General features: G+C 37.0%; 3 protein-coding genes across 3 annotated transcripts; 1 reads left to right on the top strand and 2 right to left on the bottom strand.

Moving 5' to 3' along the window:
- The first annotated feature begins 86 nt into the window (after positions 1 to 86).
- Positions 87 to 17,616, top strand: LOC136808876 (uncharacterized). Its single transcript, XM_067065436.1, has 3 exons — positions 87 to 340; positions 14,164 to 14,338; positions 17,516 to 17,616. The coding sequence occupies exons 1-3, from the start codon at positions 137 to 139 to the stop codon at positions 17,614 to 17,616; spliced, it is 480 nt and encodes a 159-aa protein (XP_066921537.1). The 5' UTR covers positions 87 to 136.
- On the bottom strand, positions 8,557 to 13,769 carry LOC136808755 (uncharacterized). The gene is made up of 6 exons (XM_067065293.1): positions 13,337 to 13,769; positions 10,366 to 10,671; positions 9,780 to 10,151; positions 9,286 to 9,663; positions 8,908 to 9,090; positions 8,557 to 8,702 (listed from the first exon to the last, which is right to left on the bottom strand). Exons 1-6 carry the CDS (start codon positions 13,767 to 13,769, stop codon positions 8,557 to 8,559), a joined length of 1,818 nt encoding a protein of 605 aa, XP_066921394.1.
- On the bottom strand, positions 17,005 to 20,967 carry LOC136808874 (uncharacterized). Its single transcript, XM_067065434.1, has 3 exons — positions 20,677 to 20,967; positions 19,120 to 19,263; positions 17,005 to 18,466 (listed from the first exon to the last, which is right to left on the bottom strand). Exons 1-3 carry the CDS (start codon positions 20,921 to 20,923, stop codon positions 18,252 to 18,254), a joined length of 606 nt encoding a protein of 201 aa, XP_066921535.1. The 5' UTR covers positions 20,924 to 20,967; the 3' UTR covers positions 17,005 to 18,251.
- Between the last annotated feature and the right edge of the window lie 1,582 nt (positions 20,968 to 22,549).

Here is a 22,549-nt window from a genome sequence, read left to right as displayed (position 1 = left end):
TTTGTCCGTGTGACTTTTCCTGCCGTTTGCCAAAATTATTCATCAATCTGATAAAAAAATAATTATTATTGTCACGTTCTTTGATTTAAGTCAGAAAAAATTATGATACAAATATCCAAACAAAAGTAATGACCCAATGAAGAAATTATCATCAAACTGGCGCTTTATCAATTCAATACTGTGCATAGTGGTAATTATTTTATTGCTTTTTGGCGCACCATTGTTTGGACATCCCCATCATGAGCACTTCCAGAGCTATTTGGATCATCGTGATTTCTACATGAATCATTTCAACGAGATGTTGAACAGGAAGGGAGGCATGTATGATTCAAAACATGGTGTAAGTTGTCTTAACTCGAAGCTTGGCGACCACATTTCGTCTTACCTATTTTTAAGGGCTCTGACCATAGTGAATTTTTCATAATTGCCGTGTTTAAAATGTGTTTTCTGACTGATGTAACCAACAAAACTATGGCATGTTATACATTTTCTGTTATACAAACTATTCCTGAATCTGAAAATTCAAAAATTGCATTGAAAAAAATTGATGAAGAAGAAAATGAAGACTTTTGCGAGGAAGAGTATTCAAACTTTGAAGAGTTTAGTTTCGGCGAAGAAAAAACATTTTGAAAAAATTTTCGTAGTAGATGGTGTATCTTTTACCGAACAATAAAAATTTTTGCGGAAAATTTTTGTAAATGCTTCTTTGTCTCGAAATCTTCAAAATAGTGGTTTTTCATCAGTTTTTCATCCGGATTTTGCTTAAAAAAACAGTAATAACTTTTGACACATCTTTTTAGAAAAATTTTCCGCAAAATTTAAAATAGTTCAATTCTTTGCGGACAGTGTAAAGAAATTTTGAAACAAAAAAGTTAATTACCCATTAAAACTAAGCACTTTTTGTAAAAGAGGGTGATGCAACATATTATTAACATCTTTTTAAAGTTCATAACGTCATTTTTGCAATTAAATTCTTAATTCCTTATAAGGGATTTGATTAAAAAGCAATTTATAGGCAATTCTTTGTTAAAAGTGTTAAGGAACCTGAAATATAACTTTTATGTTCAAATACCAAAATCAATTTTTGGACTATGGTCAGAGCCCTTAAGTCATGGACAGAAAAGTCTTTTGCTTTAAAGTTCATTTCGAAACTAGATTATAAGAACATTTAGGCTGAAATTTGAGTCTGCTAAATCACGCGCCTCATGCGCCTAGCGCGTCCTATATTTTGAACGCGTCCACGCGCCCTAGTGCCCAAGCGCCTCACCCGCCTTACGCGCCTAATTTTTTCACGCGCAAATATTCTTCACACACCTTAGGATTTTCACGCGCCTTTTAATTTTTTACGCACCGCCCTAAGATGCCCTTGCATTTTTCATGTTCTTATTTTATCTTAATCTTACCCCCAGAAATTGTTTCCAGTTTCTGTTTGCGTGAGTCACGCGAGACGCGTGGGCGCGTTCCAAATATAGGGCGCGCTAGGCACGTGAGGCGCGTGATTTAGCAGACTCAAATTTCAGCCTAAATGTTCTTATAATCTAGGTTCGAAATAGTTCGACTCCTGAAATTCGGGAGTGAAATAAGATTGCCGTAAGAACATGACTAGCCTGAGAATTAATAGATTTTAAGAACGCTAATGAAAACATTTTTAACGCTCAAAATTTGGGTCTTTTGAATGAGCATGGTTCAGCCAAAATTAAGACGTTGTTATAAAAAAATCGTATATCGTATTCTGGACAACTTTGGTCAAACAAAAAACGAAGAGAATAAAGGTAGCAAATAAGTCGTCTGAAGAGGAACTTTGGCGAGAAAAAACTCTTAAGGGTCATAGTGAAAAATCAATTTCAGAATTTGAAGATAAAACCTCATGTTTTCGCTTCTTTAACATGTTTAAGAACAAACTGAAAAAATTTTGAAAAAAAGAATTTAAGTAATTACATCATGAGTAATTAAGGAATAAGTGTGGCATGGACCTTAATAAAACGTCAAAACGACGCTATTCATATATTTTTCACAAAAAAAGCCTTATCTCCTTGGGGAAATCATTTTATTGTTTCAAACTTTTTTTTAAGTTAATGAAATTTTCCGAAATTTTATTTTAGATACTAAATAGATACATCACCTGAACCAAAAAAAATTCCAAAATGTTTGATTTTTACCGAGATTAGGGCTTTGAATTTGAAAGATGAAATAATCTTCTTCGAAAAACTAGACTAGCTTTGCATTACCTTTATGATCCATGATTATTATCATTATGGAATGTTTTATTTTGTTAACCTGAAGAAAGAGGTAGAATAATTTCTTTATTTTGAGAACAGAACCTTATACAAGAAGGTGATCGAAAACACAGGGAAAAATACTTCAAGATATAGGTTCTAAACTTTTAGCCCGGGGAAAGAGAAGGTTTTCAGTTAAAAGTCATTTATCTACATAAAAGATTTTTTGTTCCTTGCAATGAAGCAGTTTTGTAAGCCTCTGATTGGTCCGTTTTACAGTTTATTAACAAATCATTTTTTACAATCCCAAAAGGGAATAGAAAAATGTGAACTATTGGTTCAAAACACGTTATTGTTACATTAAGAAAAAATGTTTACAGTTTAAGATCTCCATATTCCGAAAGTCAATTCCCTGGCGAACTCATAGTTCATCCTTTCTATTTCAATATCTTATATACATATTCTATCAAGGGAACAAATTAGTTACATAATTCATTTTGAAAGGAACTTTTGATTCAATTACAAGTATTCCCTAGCTAGTGCTAGATGTACAGATAGTTCCTATTGTAAGACAAGTAAACGAAAATAAAGGGAACCAAATCCCTTGGGAACTCACTGATCTTATTTTGATAGTCATTTCAATTATTTTTTAAAAGAACTAATTGTACATTTAGATTTAAAAAACATTTTTATCAAAGAATATGGTATTTCACAGAATGAAATTAAAAACATAAAAGGAACTTAATTAAAATATTGAGATAATTCCTTTTTTCTGAAATTATCTATATAATTGGTTCATTTAAGAGAGGATCAAAGCGATCTGTAAAAAGGCAGGTTCACTTTTTTAAATGCTGATTTGAAAAATATGGAAAAATGAGATGTATATGCAATGAAGAGAACTTTCAGCAAAAAAGATTGGCAAGGTGTTGAAGGGGCAAGTCCCAAGGCTAAACGACTCAAGCTGACTCCGAATGCAGCTGGTTTGTTTATTTGTCCGGTTTCCAATTGTGACAGCGATAGTTACCACAGTCAAAGAGGTTGCAGAAAACACGTTGTAACAAAACACGGATGGTACTTTTACTTCGAAAGTAAACCTAATGTTGATGAAGTTTTTACAGATAAAATACATTCTTCAAAAAGACCAGCTATCAGAAATAAAACATGGAACATTTCATCTTTCTCAGATAAATGCCAACTGGCGAAAGACTTTATATCTTGGATATGTAGCGCTGGAGGAGGTGGGAAAGATGCAAATCAAGCGCTTCAAATTTGCCGGAAAATTATGAAATTCTGTAAATTTTGTTTGGAGAATTTGGAAGAGAACTTTGAACTGACATTAACTTTATTGGAATATTGTGTTGGATCTACGGAATTTATTGAGAGATTTTTAAGATTTCTTGAGGCTGAATGCAAACTTGGCAAGCCCGGAATGATATCTTACCTACAGTCATTGACTCATTGCCTAGACTTTTTAAGATGCAGAGGTATACGCGCAGAAAAAATGGCGATATTTCTTACCAGCGAAGTATTTCTCTCGCGTGCCAAACAATGTTTGAGAAAGAAGATGCGGGTCGAGTGGAACACTTTACTTTCAATCGAGCATTTGGAGAGTATCGATTGCTGGGCGTCACTCGCAGATCTACAAAAGGTGATACCTTTTCACGCGGACAGGTATAACCAAGTTATATTTGGCCAAGATCAATGCCCACATTGCCCATGATCTTTCTTTCGCGTCATCATTCGTAGTTTCTCTTTTGTTTTTGAATGTGAAAGGCAGCAGGCCAATGACATTCCAATTTCTGACTGTGAAGATGTTTCTTTCTGCTATGAAAACAGGAATGATTGATCAAACACACTTTAAAACTGAAGAACAATACGGTTTCGATTCACTTGTTTTTACTGATGACGTACTTCGAAATTGAAAGACTACGTAGATCGTGTTAGACCACGGTTAAATCCAAAATGTGAATTTTTACTAGTGTGTAAAAACGGAAATCAACTTAAAAACCTCGGAGATATATTTGGAAGAATGGTGTATCAAGCTATTGGAAAGTATATAACACCGACACGCTATAGGCAGATCATCGAAACCGCTAGCTCTGAAAATCTGACCCTAGAAGAACAACGCATTGTCAGTCTCGACCAGAAACACACGTCAAACGTTGCCAAGGTGCACTATCAAAAACGAAAGTCACAAGATGTTGCAAGAAAAGCAACCGACTGCATGAACAAGTTGATAAAAGTTACATCAGCCAAGGAGAAACATGAAGAAGAAGATAATATCGTCCTTCGTGAATTCGAAAAGGAAATCCAACAAGAAACTGTAGAAATAAAACAATTAGCCCCCGAAAAAAAGCCAAGAAACAAGAAGCACGCTTTTACTACTGAGGAGGATAAGTTTTTGTTAAATGGTATAAAGAGGTATGGACAAGGAAGATGGTCAAATATCTTAAAAGACCCAGAGTATAAATTTCACCCTGCAAGAAAAAATTCTACATTGATGATGCGGGCAAAAGCAAAACAATTTATTGAATAAAATTTTTGAGAACTTGTATTTGAAAAAAGTTCAGATTAGATGTATGTAAAATTTGAATATAACTTGAATTAGAAGATTTTTGTGTTCATTTGTTTCATTGAAAATAGATTTGGACGAATTCTTTCCTGACTTCAGATCTATAAGATTTATCAGACATGACGTGATACTCCAGCGGACACTTTTAAAAACTTGTCCCTTCTTGTCCCCTGCTTGTCACTCGTTATCCCTGCTTATCCCTCTTATCCCCTTATTCTGATTTGCAAAGTTTATCGGACACGAAGTCATATTCTCTCGGACACTTTGAAAATCTTGTCCTCTCTTATCCCCTGCTTGTCACTCGTTATCCCTGCTTATCCCTCTTATCCCCTTATTCTGATTTGTAAAGTTTATCGGACATAACGTCATAGTCTCTCGGACAATTTGAAAATCTCGTCCTCCCTTATCCCCTGCTTGTCACTCCTAATCCCCTGCTTGTCACTCGTTATCCCTGCTTATCCCTCTTATCCCCTTATTCTGATTTGCAAAGTTTATCGGACACGACGTCATATTCTCTCGGACACTTTGAAAATCTTGTCCTCTCTTATCCCCTGCTTGTCACTCGTTATCCCTGCTTATCCCTCTTATCCCCTTATTCTGATTTGCAAAGTTTATCGGACACGACGTCATTCTCTCGGACACTTTGAAAATTTTGTCCCCTCTTATCCCCTGCTTGTCACTCGTTATCCCTGCTTATCCCTCTTATCCCTTCATTCTGATTTGCAAAGTTTATCGGACACGGCGTCATATTCTCTCGGACACTTTGAAAATTTTGTCCCCTCTTATCCCCTGCTTGTCACTCGTTATCCCTGCTTATCCCTCTTATCCCCTCATTCTGATTTGCAAAGTTTATCGGACACGACGTCATATTTTCTCGGACACTTTGAAAATCTTGTCCTCTCTTATCCCCTGCTTGTCACTCGTTATCCCTGCTTATCCCTCTTATCCCCTTATTCTGATTTGCAAAGTTTATCGGACACGACGTCATATTCTCTCGGACACTTTGAAAATTTGTCCCTCTTATCCCCTGCTTGTCACTCGTTATCCCTGCTTATCCCTCTTATCCCCTCATTCTGATTTGCAAAGTTTATCGGACACGACGTCATATTCTCTCGGACACTTTGAAAATCTTGTCCTCTCTTATCCCCTGCTTGTCACTCGTTATCCCTGCTTATCCCTCTTATCCCCTTATTCTGATTTGCAAAGTTTATCGGACACGACGTCATATTCTCTCGGACACTTTGAAAATTTTGTCCCCTCTTATCCCCTGCTTGTCACTCGTTATCCCTGCTTATCCCTCTTATCCCCTCATTCTGATTTGCAAAGTTTATCGGACACGACGTCATATTCTCTCGGACATTTTGAAAATTTTGTCCCCTCTTATCCCCTGCTTGTCACTCGTTATCCCTGCTTATCCCTCTTATCCCCTCATTCTGATTTGCAAAGTTTATCGGACACGACGTCATATTCTCTCGGACACTTTGAAAATCTTGTCCTCTCTTATCCCCTGCTTGTCACTCGTTATCCCTGCTTATCCCTCTTATCCCCTCATTCTGATTAGCAAAGTTTATCGGACACGACGTCATATTCTCTCGGACACTTTGAAAATCTTGTCCCCTCTTATCCCCTGCTTGTCACTCGTTATCCCTGCTTATCCCTCTTATCCCCTCATTCTGATTAGCAAAGTTTATCGGACACGACGTCATATTCTCTCGGACACTTTGAAAATCTTGTCCCCTCTTATCCCCTGCTTGTCACTCGTTATCCCTGCTTATCCCTCTTATCCCCTCATTCTGATTAGCAAAGTTTATCGGACACGACGTCATATTCTCTCGGACACTTTGAAGTCTTGTCCTCTCTTATCCCCTGCTTGTCACTCGTTATCCCTGCTTATCCCTCTTATCCCCTCATTCTGATTAGCAAAGTTTATCGGACACGACGTCATATTCTCTCGGACTCTTTGAAAATCTTGTCCTCTCTTATCCCCTGCTTGTCACTCGTTATCCCTGCTTATCCCTCTTATCCCCTCATTCTGATTAGCAAAGTTTATCGGACATGACGTCATAATCTTGCGGACACTTTGAAAATCTTGTACTTAGATTTTGAAAATAATTTTATACCGAAATCTTTTAAGTTTTTTTTTAAAGTAACAAACCTAGCTGGCCCACAACGTTGTTTTGACGTTCATCCAACGTTATATGAACGCTGTGAGCGTTAGACAAACGTTGAAATAACGTTGTGTACCAGCTAGAAGTCTTTCAATTGCAGTTTTTGTGGTAATTTATAGGAAAAAGAAATAACGGGAGGCGCAAATGTTTGAACAAAATGGTTATCACTTAAAGCTTTCATTCTTCAAATATAAAATGTAAACACAAAATCGTTGAAATAAATTTCTAGAAAATTTTAGATGATGAAGTTAATCAGAATCTGTCGAGGAATCATTTGACGAAATCGGGATGATTGGGACTCCAGCGGCTACCGTTTGCATGTCAAATTCTATAGACGAGCCTTCAGAATCGACGGTCTTTTGTCGTTTATTTGGATTTGTCTCTTCGTCACTACTGGTCAAAGTGATCAGTTGGTGTGATAAGTCAGTTTCCGTGTGAGTGCATCGTTTGAGACTAAGGGAAAACCTTTTGGCTTTTGGTTGATCGTCTTCTCCAGTGGGAGGGTCTACAGCGTCTTCTTCTATGGAAATATCGGATTCACTGGCGGGATTGACGGGGTTTGGCGCAACGGGACGTGCATTTGACTGTGACCCGTTATTGGTATCTTTGTCGTCTGGTTCAATGAATGATTCAGTATTGCCATCGTCAGAGTTAGGTGATTTTTGTGGCTGGTCGGACGTGATGACAGACTCAGCGATGGCCTTGTTGTTGCCATCGTCAGAGTTAGGTGATTTTGGTGGCTGGTCGGACGTGATGACAGACTCAGCGATGGCCTTGTTGTTGCCATCGTCAGAGTTAGGTGATTTTGGTGGCTGGTCGGACGTGATGACAGACTCAGCGATGGCCTTGTTGTTGCCATCGTCAGAGTTAGGTGATTTTGGTGGCTGGTCGGACGTGATGACAGACTCAGCGATAGCCTTGTTGTTGCCATCGTCAGAGTCAGGTGATTTTGGTGGCTGATAGGACGTGATAACAGAATCGATGGATTCCTCGCTGTTTTCATCGTCAGATTTAGGTGATTTTGGCGGCTGATAGGACGTGATAACAGAATCGATGGATTTCTGACTGTTGGCATCGTCAGGTTTTGGTGATTCTGGTGGCTGGCAGGACGTGCTCTGCTTGGTAGGCGTTTCGGGGACGCCTGTGACGACTTGAGTTGGCGGTTCTTGCTCTAAGTCTGCATCAAACTCTGGATATTGGGTGTCTAAAAGATGATAGTCAAACCAAGGTCGCTGACAACCTTTTCGAATCAACCAAGCATCGTACACGGAATCTGCACCTTCCCACTTCGCTCTCAATCGTCGCCTGAACATGTTCTTCGCGTTGTCAGTCAAGGCCAACTCGTCCCAAGCTCCATCCTTGTTTGAAGCAAGAGTAACGACTTTTTGGACATAGACGTCGTCACAGTGTTCGCTGGCGTTGTCGAATAAAGGTGTTTCCCACTGCAAATCTTCGTAGTGAATGCCTTCGTGACGGTCAGCTTCCAAGACGGCATGGTCTAATGCTTGAGTTAAGCCTGATACTTCGTTACCGGAATCTTGGACTGCGGCCGGAGCAGCTGGTTGGCTGAATGAGAATAACTCGACTTGATCGTCGTACATCAAAGACATGGGATCAAAATCAAAGTCGTTGTAGATTGCTCCATTCCCAGCAGCAGGTGCCACGTTGGGTGTATCAAAGATGGGTTCGTTTCGCAATTCGTGGGCCAGAAATGAAACACCATCATACAATTCATTCTCAGCCAAGCTGAAGAGATAAAAAAATAGTTTGTGATTGAATTTGGAAAAACCAAACTCTTTTCAGATTCTCGTTCCAAATAGAGTAGCAGAAAAAGGAAAAATATTTGTCTTCACATTCGGAGACTCCCTCATTTCTAAACGAGTGAATGCACCCTAAAAGTCAAAGTGCCAAAGATTAAATGACGTGTGAAACTGTCAGCTTTTTGTCTTACCTGAGACTGATGGATCTTTTCGCTTCAATGATGTCGTTTGGAAAACTTCAAGTCTTTTTCTTATCGCATCGCAGTCTCTTTCGTTGCCGAAATCCGGATAGACGTTGGTGGTTATAAAAAATCCGGAATTGTAGTTGACACGTAAGCCGCTCTTGTGTTTCTGGGGTAGAAAATTCATTCCGCCTGGAGAAATAAAAACGAAAATGAGGTTTTTGAGCGGTAATCTTCATGAATAACCGGACATAGGAAGAAAGCAAACTTTCAAGTTTTTTTTTCAAATATCTTCAAAGTGCGCAAGCGTAAAGATAAACCAAAAGCGATTTTTCATCGCCTTCGTCAGGGCCACAAAAAAAGAACAATGCGAATCAATTCACTCACCTTGAAGGACACGTTTGGCATCTTCACATGACAAAGAGTCAGGGGTCCACTCATCCATCATCACAATCTGGGTGTTACTGTTTATCAAAGCTGCTGAGAATCGCCCGTCGTTCATCACACCCGCAATATATTTGGACGGGATGATTCCTTGAAAACAACTGAACCAGCTCGTTTTTCCGGAATCGGCTGGACCAACCAAACACATCTTTGTCTCTTTGTGTGGAAATTGACCATGCATCAACAATTGATAGTACTTTTTGTAGAACTTCTTCCTGATTCTAGGGTTACCGAATGAATTCTCCACACCTTTGACGAATGGCTCAGGGTACGGTAGGACGTCAGGGTCGTAGGTGTACTTAACGAAAGCACGCGGAGAGCCTGAAAGAAAGTAAGAGCTTCAGAATTTACTATTTTATCAATTATCTGTGAAATTTGACCTCGCAAACATGGTAAAAAAAAGACATGAAAACAATTTAATAAAAAATAATACGTACCTTTTAGGGTCGGCGGATCAACTTGAAAACATTTCTCCGAGATGTTAAAACAAGTGCCGTAAGGTGCGACTTCTATGAAATTGTAGTCAACGATCAACGGTTTGATAATTCGACAGCTGCTTACTGACAACAAATTGATGATGGGCGTCACTTGGGCCACTATTTGGTCAGCGATCTCTGGGCAGCCCAATAAGTAGTGAACAAAATCGTGCACCGACGAACAGAACACGTACGTGAATTTCGCTTGAGGAGCCTTCTTGTATACGGATCCATCAAAAAGGCCATATTCGTTTTGCGTCATGTACTGCTTTATCGCTGTGATGGATTGCAATAGGCGACTTACTGGCATCGGTGCTGCGTGAACGGGATCTTCTGGAGGTGCAAAACAAAAATAAGTACATCGTTCTAGACACGAATCAATTTACCACATAAAAGACAAAGAACAGTGAAATAACCCATATCCTTCATTTAAAATAGTTTTCTTATGTGAACTAAAACAAGATCTTTTGATTTCAGCTCAAAATAACAAGTGAGGAAGAGTCCATTGGGCCTTCTAAAGAAGAGTTTTATGAATTTCTTTTCTCACCTTTGGAAGTCAAATCAACCACCTTGATAGACATAAGCATTTTGATCAAATCTACAGCTTTCTTGAGCTCTGACGCAACATTTGCACCCATTGTTTTGCAAAGCCATAACGAGGTCAATACTTTTGAAGAGTACCGCTCACCTTCTGTCATATCAACATTTACCAAATCTATTCCTTCTTCTTCAGCGGCAGCTTTCAAACATTTCACCTGCGACTTCGCAAAGTGATGAAGCAAAGCTTCGTTATTGTGGTCTTTCAAAGCAATGTACAGCGAAGAAACATAGCTTTCGGTGATTGAACGAACGCCTGAACGAAAAAAATACAAAGAATTAATTTAAGACTTTCCATTTTGAAAATTTGAATACGGGTGAAGCAAGGGATAAGCAGACAAGAATTCAAAGTGTCCGTAAAAAAAACGCAATGTCCGAAAAACTATTTCTTTCAAAAACTAGGGATAAGGAGGATAAGCAGGGATAACGAGTGACAAGCAAGGGACAAGAAGAGACAAGACTTTATCAAAGTGTCCGTAAAAAATGGCAATGTCCGAAAAACTATTCCTCTGAAAAACAAGGGATAAGGGGGATAAGCAGGGATAACGAGTGACAAGCAAGGGACAAGAAGAGACAAGACTTTATCAAAGTGTCCGTAAAAAATGGCAATGTCCGAAAAACTATTCCTCTGAAAAACAAGGGATAAGGAGGATAAGCAGGGATAACGAGTGACAAGCAAGGGACAAGAAGAGACAAGACTTTATCAAAGTGTCCGTAAAAAATGGCAATGTCCGAAAAACTATTCCTCTGAAAAACAAGGGATAAGGAGGATAAGCAGGGATAACGAGTGACAAGCAAGGGACAAGAAGAGACAAGAATTCAAAGTGTCCGTAAAAAATCGCAATGTCCGAAAAACTATTCCTCTGAAAAACAAGGGATAAGGGGGATAAGCAGGGATAACGAGTGACAAGCAAGGGACAAGAAGAGACAAGACTTTATCAAAGTGTCCGTAAAAAATGGCAATGTCCGAAAAACTATTCCTCTGAAAAACAAGGGATAAGGAGGATAAGCAGGGATAACGAGTGACAAGCAAGGGACAAGAAGAGACAAGAATTCAAAGTGTCCGTAAAAAATCGCAATGTCCGAAAAACTATTCCTCTGAAAAACAAGGGATAAGGGGGATAAGCAGGGATAACGAGTGACAAGCAAGGGACAAGAAGAGACAAGACTTTATCAAAGTGTCCGTAAAAAATGGCAATGTCCGAAAAACTATTCCTCTGAAAAACAAGGGATAAGGAGGATAAGCAGGGATAACGAGTGACAAGCAAGGGACAAGAAGAGACAAGACTTTATCAAAGTGTCCGTAAAAAATGGCAATGTCCGAAAAACTATTCCTCTGAAAAACAAGGGATAAGGAGGATAAGCAGGGATAACGAGTGACAAGCAAGGGACAAGAAGAGACAAGAATTCAAAGTGTCCGTAAAAAATCGCAATGTCCGAAAAACTATTCCTCTGAAAAACAAGGGATAAGGGGATAAGCAGGGATAACGAGTGACAAGCAAGGGACAAGAAGAGACAAGACTTTATCAAAGTGTCCGTAAAAAATGGCAATGTCCGAAAAACTATTCCTCTGAAAAACAAGGGATAAGGAGGATAAGCAGGGATAACGAGTGACAAGCAAGGGACAAGAAGAGACAAGAATTCAAAGTGTCCGTAAAAAATCGCAATGTCCGAAAAACTATTCCTCTGAAAAACAAGGGATAAGGGGGATAAGCAGGGATAACGAGTGACAAGCAAGGGACAAGAAGAGACAAGAATTCAAAGTGTCCGTAAAAAATCGCAATGTCCGAAAAACTATTCCTCTAAAAAACAAGGGATAAGGGGGATAAGCAGGGATAACGAGTGACAAGCAAGGGACAAGAAGAGACAAGACTTTATCAAAGTGTCCGTAAAAAATGGCAATGTCCGAAAAACTATTCCTCTGAAAAACAAGGGATAAGGAGGATAAGCAGGGATAACGAGTGACAAGCAAGGGACAAGAAGAGACAAGAATTCAAAGTGTCCGTAAAAAATCGCAATATCCGAAAAACTATTCCTCTGAAAAACAAGGGATAAGGGGGATAAGCAGGGATAACGAGTGACAAGCAAGGGACAAGAAGAGACAAGAATTCAAAGTGTCCGTAAAAAATCGCAATGTCCAAAAAACTATTCCTCTAAAAAACAAGGGATAAGGGGGATAAGCAGGGATAACGAGTGACAAGCAAGGGACAAGAAGAGACAAGACTTTATCAAAGTGTCCGTAAAAAATGGCAATGTCCGAAAAACTATTCCTCTGAAAAACAAGGGATAAGGGGGATAAGCAGGGATAACGAGTGACAAGCAAGGGACAAGAAGAGACAAGACTTTATCAAAGTGTCCGTAAAAATCGTAAAAAAATTTCTGAAAAAACTATTTTTTTGAAAAACTAAGTATAAATGACAAGCTAGTCAAAATTTCTATCTGAGAAAATTCAACCTTGAAGATAAAGTCAGAGCCAAAAATTTAGCGCATGTTTGATGACACGTTCTAGTCTACATGGCCTAGGCAACATTTATAGCTAGATCCGGAACCTCTCAAAAATCGATGCCGTATTTTTAGAAATTGCTTAAGGTTTTTTGAAAAGTGTACTAGTTTCCAGACTTGTCAAAAAGTTGTAAAGTCCTAACCCAGCTAGTATACAACGTAGTTTCAACATTCGTATAACGTTATATGAACGTTAGTTAGAAGATATTTCGCCCCAGTTGACACACAACGTTGTTTCAACGTTCATCAAACGGTATATGGCCGTTGTGAACGTTAGATAAACGTTGAAATAACGTTGTGTGCTAGCTGAAGCTTTTGACCCCTCTCGTCAAGAAAAAATATATATTTGAGCGAAACAAAGAGTGAACACGTGAAAGAATTTTGAATAAAAAAAACAAAAAATATCAAAGAAATCTTACCTCTTCCTTTCACAGCTTTGCAGTGTACGATATCGAGTCCAGATTCAATAACAATTTTTGTCAAGTGGCATTCGTATGATTCAATAGCCATATCGGGCCAGTCAAACATTACCCAAAAGCTTACTCCGGCAATAGTTTGTTGTTCATCTCCTTTCTTCACTCCATAAAGAGCGGTCGCACAAGAAAAAAAACCTACAATTTGAAGCTCATTTGAAAATCTATTTTCCAGTTTTTGCCTTGCCAGCCAAACTTCAGTTTTGGAACCAGTTGGGAGCATCACCCTGATTGCTGCCGCTTGGTAACATTTCGATACATGTTGTATTACGAAAGATTTTAGTGTTGTTTTAACAAATGCACACTTCAGTTCCTTCTTTGGATTTAAAACGTCTTCCTCTCTCTCTTCTCTCTCTTCATTTAAAGTAACTTGTTCCATCTTGTATCACAAGCAATTTTAGAACAAGTGTCAGTAAAGGAACAAATTTGCTCTTTTATGGTTACGATTATCCAAATGAAAATCAAGGGACTATAAAGTGAGCTACGTCGATTTCTCAGGTCCGGAGGAACAGTGGGGAGGCTGAAGGCTCAAATTAAAATAAAATTCGCTAGAAATTTGAGAAAAATCTCATTTGCTCAAAAGTAGGGAGGTTGAAGTCTCCCCAGTCTCCCCGCTCCCTGTACTGTTTCTTACAGCCTATGAGCATGTTCATAATAAAGAAGTATTTTAGGAATGAAAGCTGATCTACAGTTCCGATTAGATGAAGCAAAAGAGTCCGCAATTTACAAAAAAATAAAAAATAAATCTTATTGGCTTCTCTATTATTCTCAAGGAATATTCGGATCGCGTGGACACATACGATCACATTAATCACGAAGATCAACGATTTCACGACGAACGTGATGACGAACAACATGAACGAGATCACGAACACGGTGAAATACAACACGAAGACAGTCACGCTGAATTTCATGCAAGAAAACGATCCTTCAATCGGATGAAAGCAGGTAATGATTCATACATGTTTAGTATTCTATTGTTCTTAAAACAATATTCCATCAGATATACTCCAAAAAGTTTATCACTGATTGAATTTGAAAACATAATTAAAAAACAACGAAAAAGAGCCCTTTTCAAGTCAACCAGATTTTTAAGTTGTATTATTTGACAGAATAAATACTTTTTGAACTTTTTTACATTTATGACGTATTAAGATCGAAGAAGTTCTGATATCAAAAAGAAGTCGATTTTCTTCTTCTTCTCCTTCATTTTTCATTTTCATTTTTTCTATTTCTGGAATTGTTTCTTCTTTATCGCAATATTCCACTCCTGTTTATCTTTTCAACAAGCACAAAACCACTTTATAATTGGATTTTTTTAACAGTTTACTTTTTTTGTCTCCACTGTAGATTATATTCCATGCATTGAGACAGACTTTAGTTCACTTATGATTCTGGATAGCGCTCACATCAATGAGTAAAATAAAAAATAAACAAGCAATATGCTGAATGGACCTACCTGATGATGAAACTTAGATAGCAATAAGGAGAAAAACAATCATCTAGAAAATATAGCGGTTAGCAAAAATGCATTAAATTTCATCATTGATTTTTGATGGGGGGGGGGAGGGGTTTAGGGAAAAAAGAAATAGAAAGTTCCGGTTGGAAAATTGCAAAAGTTTTATTGACAATTGAATCATGCTTGATGGTGGCATTGTTATCAATAATTTTTTGTAAGTGAAAAAACAAAGAAATATATGGAAAAAGCCCAATTCAAATCTGCAAAAACGGCGATTTCCGGCATACTCCCGACATTTTCGGCCGGAAAAACATGATTCTCAAAAATCCGAATCGGCCATACTTAGGGATTGCTGATACACATCTTTGTGCAAAAATCGGGAAAAACGATTAATGAAATCTCGAGAAAATGGCAACAAACCGGTTTTGACGGCATATTATCGGCATTTTTGGCCGAAATGTTTTTCTTCAAAAATCAGGCTCCGTCGCATCTTAGATATTGCCATTTTGTATCAGTGTGCAAAATTTCATGAGAAAATATAAAGTACAGCTCGAGAAATTAAAGTAATACCGTTTTTCCGGCGATATTCGGCTGTTCCGGCGATTTTTAGAAAGTCCCGGCATCAAAAATCAGTTTTATTGACAATTGAACCATACTTGATGGTTGGCATTGTTAGCAATAATGATTTTTCGTGAAAAAACAAAGAAATAATAGGAAAAAGTCCAATGAAAATCTGCAAAAACGGCGATTTCCGGTATATTTCTGGCATTTATGGCCAGAAAAGAATTTTTCTCAAAAATCGAACTCGGCCATGTTTTGGGCATTGCTAATACGCATCTATGTGCAAAAAATCAGAAAAAACTAATGATGAAATCTCGAGAAAATGCCAAAAAAACGGTTTTTCCGGCATATTTCCGGCATTTTCAGCCGGAAAAAATGTTTTTCGAAATCAGGCTCCGTCACATTTTAGGTATTGTCATTTCGCATCAGTGTGCAAAATTTCATAAAAAAATATAAAGTACAGCTCGAGAAATTCAAGAAATACTGTATTTCCGGCGAAAATAGGTTGTTCCGGCGATTTTTAAATAGTTCCGGCTTCAAAAATCAATTTTATTGAAAATTAAAACATGCATGATGGTGGGCATTGCTATTAATAATGTTTTTGAATGAAAAAATAACCAATTATAAGGAAAAAGTCCAATGAAAATCCAGAAAAACGGTGATTTCCGGCATATTTCCGGCATTTTAATCCGAAAATTTTTTTTTCTCAAAAATCGGACTCGGCCATGTTTTGGGCATTGTTAATACGCATCTTTGTGCAAAAAATCAGAAAAAACTAATGATGAAATCTCGAGAAAATGCCTAAAAACCGGTTTTTCCGGAGTATTTCCGGCATTTTCGGCCGGAAAAATATGTTTTTCGAAAATCAGGCTCCGTCACATTTTAGGTATTGATTGTGCAAAATTTCATCAAAAAATATAAAGTACAGCTCGAGAAATTCAAGTAATACCGTTTTTCCGGCGAAAATCGGCTGTTCCGGCAATTTTTAGAAAGTTCCGGCTTCATAAATCAGTTTTATTGACAATTGAACCATGCTTCATGGTGGGCATTGCTATTAATATTGTTTGTGTGAAAAAACTACGAAATATAAGGAAAAAGTCCGATGAAAATCTGCAAAAACGGCGATTTCCGGCATTTTCAACCGGAAAAGATTTTTTCTCAAAAATCAGACTCGGCCAAGTTTTGGGCATTGCTAATACGCACCTTTGTGCAAAAAATCAGAAAAAACTAATGATGAAATCTTGAGAAAATGCCAAAAAACCGGTTTTTCCGGCACATTTCCGGTATTTTCGGCCGGAAATGATTTTTTTTCGAAAATCGGGCTCCGTCACATTTTGGGCATTACCATTTCGCATCATTGTGCCAAAAATCAGAAAAAACTAATGAGCCAATCCTGAGAAAAGCTGGTAACAGACGAACGGACGGACGAACGAACGAACGAACAGACAACATTCATAGGACCTCCACCGGGGCACCCGGAGGTAGGTCCAAAAATTGGTGCAAGTGGTTCTGGGTACGAGATTGAAATTAGAGCCTTTTTTGACCTAATACTAAGTGGCCATTATGAATTTAGCTTAATATTGATATGCTTCAATTTACTAAAAAGAGATTATCCAATTATTAAAAGTATACGCCAAGATAAATAAGAAATATTTACAATATCTATCATACAAAAAATCCTATTTAAAATAATATTAATATGAGTAGATTACAAAAATATAATATACTGATCTAAAACTGCATTAAATAAAGAGATTATTTGTTTTTATAACAAAACTATTTACTATAGAGCACTGAAACTCAAAGAGCTGCCATGAAATCGTCCAGTTTCTTTGTTATGATTAAATTCTGAGGAATAAATTTTTTAGAGATTTGGTGATAAAAAGTATAGCGAATATTACTTTAAGAAGTGTCACCCATGAAGTCAAGGTCGAACATTTAAATTTCGCTGATGATTCCGCTAAAATCTCACCAAACTTAATCTCACTAAGGAAACGAATTAATTGATGATTCATTGGTCGATGCAAGTTCCAGTGGATAGCATATTATCTCTAGCTGAGTATTAGCAGCTTCTTGAACAAAGTCTTTACTCTGTTTCGTTTCAGACATGAAGAATATTATACAAAAGGAGAAGACAGCTAAACAATTTCTACGCCTGTTACCAGCTAAAAGAAAAATCAAAAGGATTCAATCAGCATTTGGATGAAGGCGAAACACTATCATGTATCAAAACCTTACTGATAAGAATGCCAAAACATTCAAAACAAGGACTTCAAATCATTCCATTTATTAGTCCATCTACAAGGCAAAGAAAATATTCAACACGAAGAAGGATCAAGTTTTCTTTCATGTATCCGAATCGTCAAAATAATGTTATACGTCAGTCAAGCAGCGGGTCATGTATTATTAATTATGCATAAACCACGACCATGATTTGGACAATCCCCTGGCAGTTTGTGGTTAATACGCTCGCTCTAAAGGGGAAATACGTTTCCTGGGATATGAAAATACACCAACATTGAAAATGAACACTTACACAGCTTACTCTTCGGTTTTTTTGTTGTCAGTATCACCAAAACCTGCGTCAAGCGAAATTTCCCAATGAATACATTTCAAGTTCTGCAACGTTCCACTAATTGATTGAAATGGAAAGAGATACATCGTCATGTTTGATCCAGCCAGTATATCACCGAAAATCCAAACTTTCGATTGCGTAGACGCTCTGGTAAAGGCTAATGAAGAAGTCCAAAGCTAATACGGATGCTTCTTCTCTCTAACATTTTCTCGTTGTAATATTCATGTAACACGCATATCATGTATGTAATATATAACTTTATAATATCAAGTATAGTGATAACAGGTAGAGTCCAAATGTTTTTGATAGGGAATCTCTTTAGGTGAATTATTTTTCAAACTGTTGGTGAACAAACGTAAAGAAAACGTTATGAAGATACACAATGTCGCCACCAGTAAACAATAATACGAAGTAGCTGGATTCCAAGGCTCCTTTAGAAACGTCACAGCATAGACACCAGATACCGTCATACTTAGAAGAGCTAGAAAAGGAAGAAAATATTGATTCATGTATTTTTATCATAAGAAATAACAATTTGTTTTCCTACTAAAGTTTAAAATTCTGTGTTTATACAATGTTCATATCGATCCGCGTAGCAATAACCGCATACAGCAATCGTGCTAATATGTACCTTTTCGTGAAATGGTTTTATGCTAGCACAGATCATGTGGGATTGCAAACTTTAGAAAAATTTCTCAACATTCTCCTTCTTTAGTTTTACGATTCTCTTTCTCCCTCAATGATAATGTATATTTCCATATTAAACATTATAACACCCCTGTGTCACAAACCCGTTGAGACCCCAGCCCCACTGGAAAATTAAGCAAAAAATTCGTCCTCGGTGGGAAAATACCCTTGAATTTCAGCCTCTCTGGAAAATTCATCCCCACTCTCAATTCCATGTTTAAAAATTACACTCCAAAACCATCCCCACTGGGTTTTTAACCTTGGAATAATATAATTTCTATCGCCATTGGGATTTCAATAGGAATTTTTCTTACTGAGGAAGAAAGGGGCTGTGAGACAGGGGTGTATTATAATTCCGTTGTAATACTAATTCTAAAATACATTTCATATGGGTTTTGGTATCTACAACTAATCAGCTATTAGACAAGGTTATCATATCAAGATTACCTGCAGTCAGATCAGCTGCTGTGATGACTACTGAGTAGCGCGTTTTAGGCATCCGTGCGAGCAGTGTGATGCAAGAGATGAAGAGACTAGTGATGCTACATCCTATAGCTCCAAGTGTCAGTGCGAAAATCAATTCTCGAAGTTCTAAAAAAAGAAATTTATTAAATTGTTTTAAAAATTACTTGTCATCTATTTTGAAACATTCTTTCCAAGATAATAGACCACTAAGCAGCCTATTTAGGAAAATGGTATTGTTATGATACTCAGATACAATAACCACCACTTCTACAATTAGTATTAACAACCTCCCCTCTCTGGTCAAAGTTACACGTGACCATCAGTCAGTACACATTATATGCAACAATAAGTGACAGTAAATTGTGTCTTTATTTTTCGTGATTTTCAGGCTAAAGTGTTCTTAAATTGCATTTTCTTAGACACTTATGGAAAACTTTTAAATTGAATAATATTAGCGGTTTTCTCGTTAGACGAAAAAAATGAAATTTGATTTTATATAATATGTAGTTTATTGCCAGATATTTTAATTGACATAATATTGAATTCTAAGGAAGAGTTGTTTACACCCCTTTTCAGGCCCGGTAGGATTTTTCCAGCCATTGGGGATAAAAATAACGGACTGAAACTCGATGGGGATTGATATTCCCTTATTTTTTAATAGCTGGGGATTTCAATTCTTTTGTTTTCAAGTCAAAAAATTGAGTGGGGATGAGAAAAATAGCATGACATTTTGCAGTGAGGATCTGTTTATTTGATTATTTTAAGTGGGGGATAATTTTTCATCGGGGACGATATTTTGGCTAATTTTTCCAGTGGTAAGGGTTCCCAGTGGAGCAGTGTTTTTCAATTTAACCGTAGCTTTACTAATTTCATCATCAGTTGGTGTGTAATCACATCCTTGCACCGTCTCGTATTGAGGAAGCGAGTCAAGAACAGTTATGTCGTAGTCTGAAGGTCGATTGTATAGTTCGTGAAAGTGTTGACGGAATACTTCAGCGTTTTCAATTTCCGTTGAGCAAAATGAGCCATCAGGTTTTTTTCATTTTCTTAATAACAGAAGGAATCGTTTTTGAGAGTCCTGATTTGAGGGTTTTCTAAGAGTCCTAAGCTTTTTTAGTGCCTTCATGGCAATTAATCGTATCACAAAGTTTATTGATCCACTGGTTTTGGATGTTTTGATCGTAACCTTGAGCTCTTTTCTGGCTTTTTTGAGACGGTTTGTAGTGGACCGTGTACATTTTTTGAAAAAGTCAAAGCCTTAAAATGTTCCGAACTTGTTCTTAATATTTTGGCCATCGAAGCCTTACGCTCTTATACACGTTTTTTTATAAGAGCACCCACAATTTTTGAAAACCTTTGGATGTTCTTAATTTTTTGGGTTTCGAGTCTAAAAACGTTCTTAACATGTTCTTATTTTAACATTTTCCTAAGAAATCGAATGTCTTTGAGTACATAAAGCCTTAAAATGTTCTTAACTTGTTCTTAACATTTTGGCTATCGAAACCTTTACATATGGTCTCATATAATTTGTCAACTTACGGAAAAGTTTATGTGTTGTAATTGAGTGCTTCCACGAATAACAATTCATTGCCAGGACTTGTGTTCTTGCACATTCATGAGTGATTCCTTGAACATATTCAACCAGAACTCCTTCATCATTAGCTTGCTCTGAGGAACGCCACATATCCAGAACAAGAGCCAAGATCAGTAAACTGGTAGCAGCTAAAGAGCATGTTGTTATAAAACCAATGACAAAGCATGATCGAGCCTTTTTACCAAAAAACATGTTTTTCAACCACCATAAGGATTTTTTCGTGATTCACATTATATCTAAAAAGGATAATTGAAAGTCACAAATAAATACATTATACATCACCAGGAAGTTATAATGAGCCATTACAACACAAAATAATTTCATTTACACAAAAATAAACTACAACAAAAAAGTTGCCTACTCGTACATTTTAGACAAAATAACTTCTTGTTTAATGTTTGTTGGGTTCCAAAACTTTACAAGCGAAAAAGTCCTTCAGTCAACCTTAAGCTATAAGGTTCGAATTACTGCAAAACCGTTATTATAGAATCAATATTCTAAAGCCTTAACATCTGGTTGTAATTCAAAAGAAGCCAGTACATTGTTCTTCGTAAACATTCAAAACGAACTTTAGTTTTTTTTAATTTTATTTTCAACTGATGATCGTCTCCACGGCGTGAAACTATTAGTTTTGAAATAAAACTCATTAACTTCATTCGACAATAGTATATATATGCTTCCGATTCCGATTGGTCAAGCACACTTCTGATGAATGAGAGTTCAACTCAACAAGAAGTTGTAATTCATATAAATTTTATCATTACATGACAAGTGGGAAAGAATGTTTTGATAACAGGTCGGTTTTTGTTTTCAGATGTAATACTGTTCATAAAAACAAAAACAAGAAATAAAGTCAATAATCAGCTCCTAAGCTTCTTGTACCAACGTCCTGTAAACAAACCAAAGTATTTGCTTACAGAGTGTCACAACACAAGGAAGTAGCACCGTGTTAATAATATTCCATCTAACAGTAATGCAATTACATCTAAAGATCCCAAAATATATCTCATCTTTTGCCTACACTTCATGCTTAGCTAAAATTAACACGAGAAAGCACTGATAGAAATAGGTTAAGCCCTTGCCAAAATTGTTTCCTTACTTGACTAATACAAAAGGTTTTAAAAAACCTCGTTTACATGTCTTTGCTATTTCATTTACTCCATAACTCGTCAAACGTTTGATTGCTATCAATTTTTTTCTGACATATTCAAAGAATGTTCATCATTGTCATTCAATGAACTTTTGTACAAAGCTTCTTACAAAGAGAGAAGCTGACGGATTTAAATGATTAGAAATAAAATTGATGAACAAAAACATACATACAGTTTCTCTCAATGTTAAGTCAGTCAAAACACTTTATCAAAATGATCTCTATATGATAGCTAAAATAAGAGGAGAAATTATAAAACAAATTCAGCATTCTAGAAGCCTGTTTAAAAAAATGATTATGCAACTATAAGTACACCACAAGCATTCTGGATCTTCCCACAAGAAAGCCACACGAGAGTATAACTCCTTTTGAAAATTACACAACTTATAACATGCCAAAATATAAAGAGGGCTCAGATAATTAATACCGATTTAATGACAAGAGATCAAGTGTTTTAATTAACTCTACTTGTTTCCAGCTGAGAAAAGTGTAGGTATCACATCACCCTTTAGTTATAGAAACAACAACATAACTGATTGTGAACATTTTAACTCGTGTAGATACTTACACACATACAACGAAATAGTTCATAATATGATCTTGGGGCGAAAAGAGATGACAAGAAATTGTTAAATGCTTATGCTAAGCAACCTGAACTTTTCTTCACC

This window comes from Clytia hemisphaerica, unplaced genomic scaffold, assembly GCF_902728285.1.
Source record: "Clytia hemisphaerica strain Z4C2 unplaced genomic scaffold, Clytia hemisphaerica genome assembly, whole genome shotgun sequence".
NCBI classification, from domain to species: Eukaryota; Metazoa; Cnidaria; class Hydrozoa; order Leptothecata; family Clytiidae; genus Clytia; species Clytia hemisphaerica.
The sequence above is the reverse complement of the archived record's forward strand: the minus strand, read 5'-3'. Positions and strand labels throughout refer to the sequence as shown.